The following is a 1,176-nucleotide window of genomic DNA, read 5'->3' on the forward strand; positions in this document are numbered from 1 at the left end:
AAAGAGTCCCGGATTGTTTGGATTTAGCGGCTCACGTACAGCAGGTACCAGCCACAGTCCCGAGAACGTCCGCACTGCCTTTCTGCACATTGTGAACACTCAGCTCAGCACCTCTGTGCCACAGAGGGAGAAGTGTCCTTTGCCTTTAGCTGGGAAGCAGTTCCTGATCCTTTGTGCTGAGCTTCTGGGATATTTACCCTGTTCCCTTCCTCTCACCCACAGCTCTCCCCTCTGCCACCATGAGAAACATCTTCAAGAGGAACCAGGAGCCCATTGTGGCTCCGGCCACCACCACTGCCACAATGCCCCTCGCACCAGTGGCACCTGCCGACAACTCTACAGAGAGCACGGGCACCGGGGAGAGCCAAGAAGACATGTTTGCCAAGCTGAAGGAGAAATTCTTCAACGAGATCAACAAGATCCCCTGTGAGTGGCCCTGGGGACCAGGAAGGTTACTGGGCTAGACTGGGAGGCCTATGTCAGGCCAGAGGAGGTGGTGAGCCACTGGGATGGGTTCTGCTGGCTTCTTTCTTTGGGTTTCAGTTTGGATTTTCCCCCCAGAGGCATGGGTTGAGAGTGTGATCTGAAATTAATGAAGCCACCAAGGGAGTGTATGTTACATGCCCCAAGCTACAGGGGCAAGTTCAACTTTAAGTACAACTTTAAAATGCCCCGCCCCCAAGATGAAGATAAAAGGTGAAATATACACTATTATTCAGGGGTTCAGCAGCATTTAGAAACTGCTTTACTTTGGAGTGTGGAAAATGAGGCTTTTTGAACGCCTGGAAGAGACTTCTATGTGGAACCAGGGTCTGCATTGCAAGGTCAGCCACACTGGTGGGAGCCAGAGCTTCAGGCGTCATGGGGAGTGGGCTAGGCATTCTCCAGCCCCTCTGGCTAAGCAAGGCCAGGCTTCTGGGAGAACTAGAGCTCAGGAGACCTACCTCTGAGGACTGTCCCAAGGCCAGTGTCCACAGGGCTCTTTCTTCTCTTGGCTGTGATGAGGATGAGCTAGCTGTAGAAAGATCAAAGTAACCAGAAAACCCCAGCAACATCCTGAATTTCCACATATAATCCTGGCTGCTAAATTAGCAGGCCGAGTCCACAAGGGGGCAGCCAAGAGTGAGGCATATGTATATGTATATGTATATGTATATGTATATGTATATGTATATG

At 51.0% G+C, this 1,176-nt stretch overlaps 1 protein-coding gene across 1 annotated transcript in view; it reads left to right on the forward strand.

The window, feature by feature from the left end:
• Positions 1-239: 239 nt before the first annotated feature.
• Syt2 (synaptotagmin 2) overlaps positions 240-1,176 on the forward strand; it is a 7,365-nt gene continuing 6,428 nt past the window's right edge. Inside the window, exon 1 of the mRNA XM_028764758.1 lies at positions 240-426. Coding sequence (XP_028620591.1) covers positions 240-426 — 187 coding nt within the window. The remainder of the gene's footprint in view (positions 427-1,176) is intronic.

Source organism: Grammomys surdaster, unplaced genomic scaffold, assembly GCF_004785775.1.
Source record: "Grammomys surdaster isolate TR1022 unplaced genomic scaffold, NIH_TR_1.0 145, whole genome shotgun sequence".
Lineage (NCBI taxonomy): Eukaryota > Metazoa > Chordata > Mammalia > Rodentia > Muridae > Grammomys > Grammomys surdaster.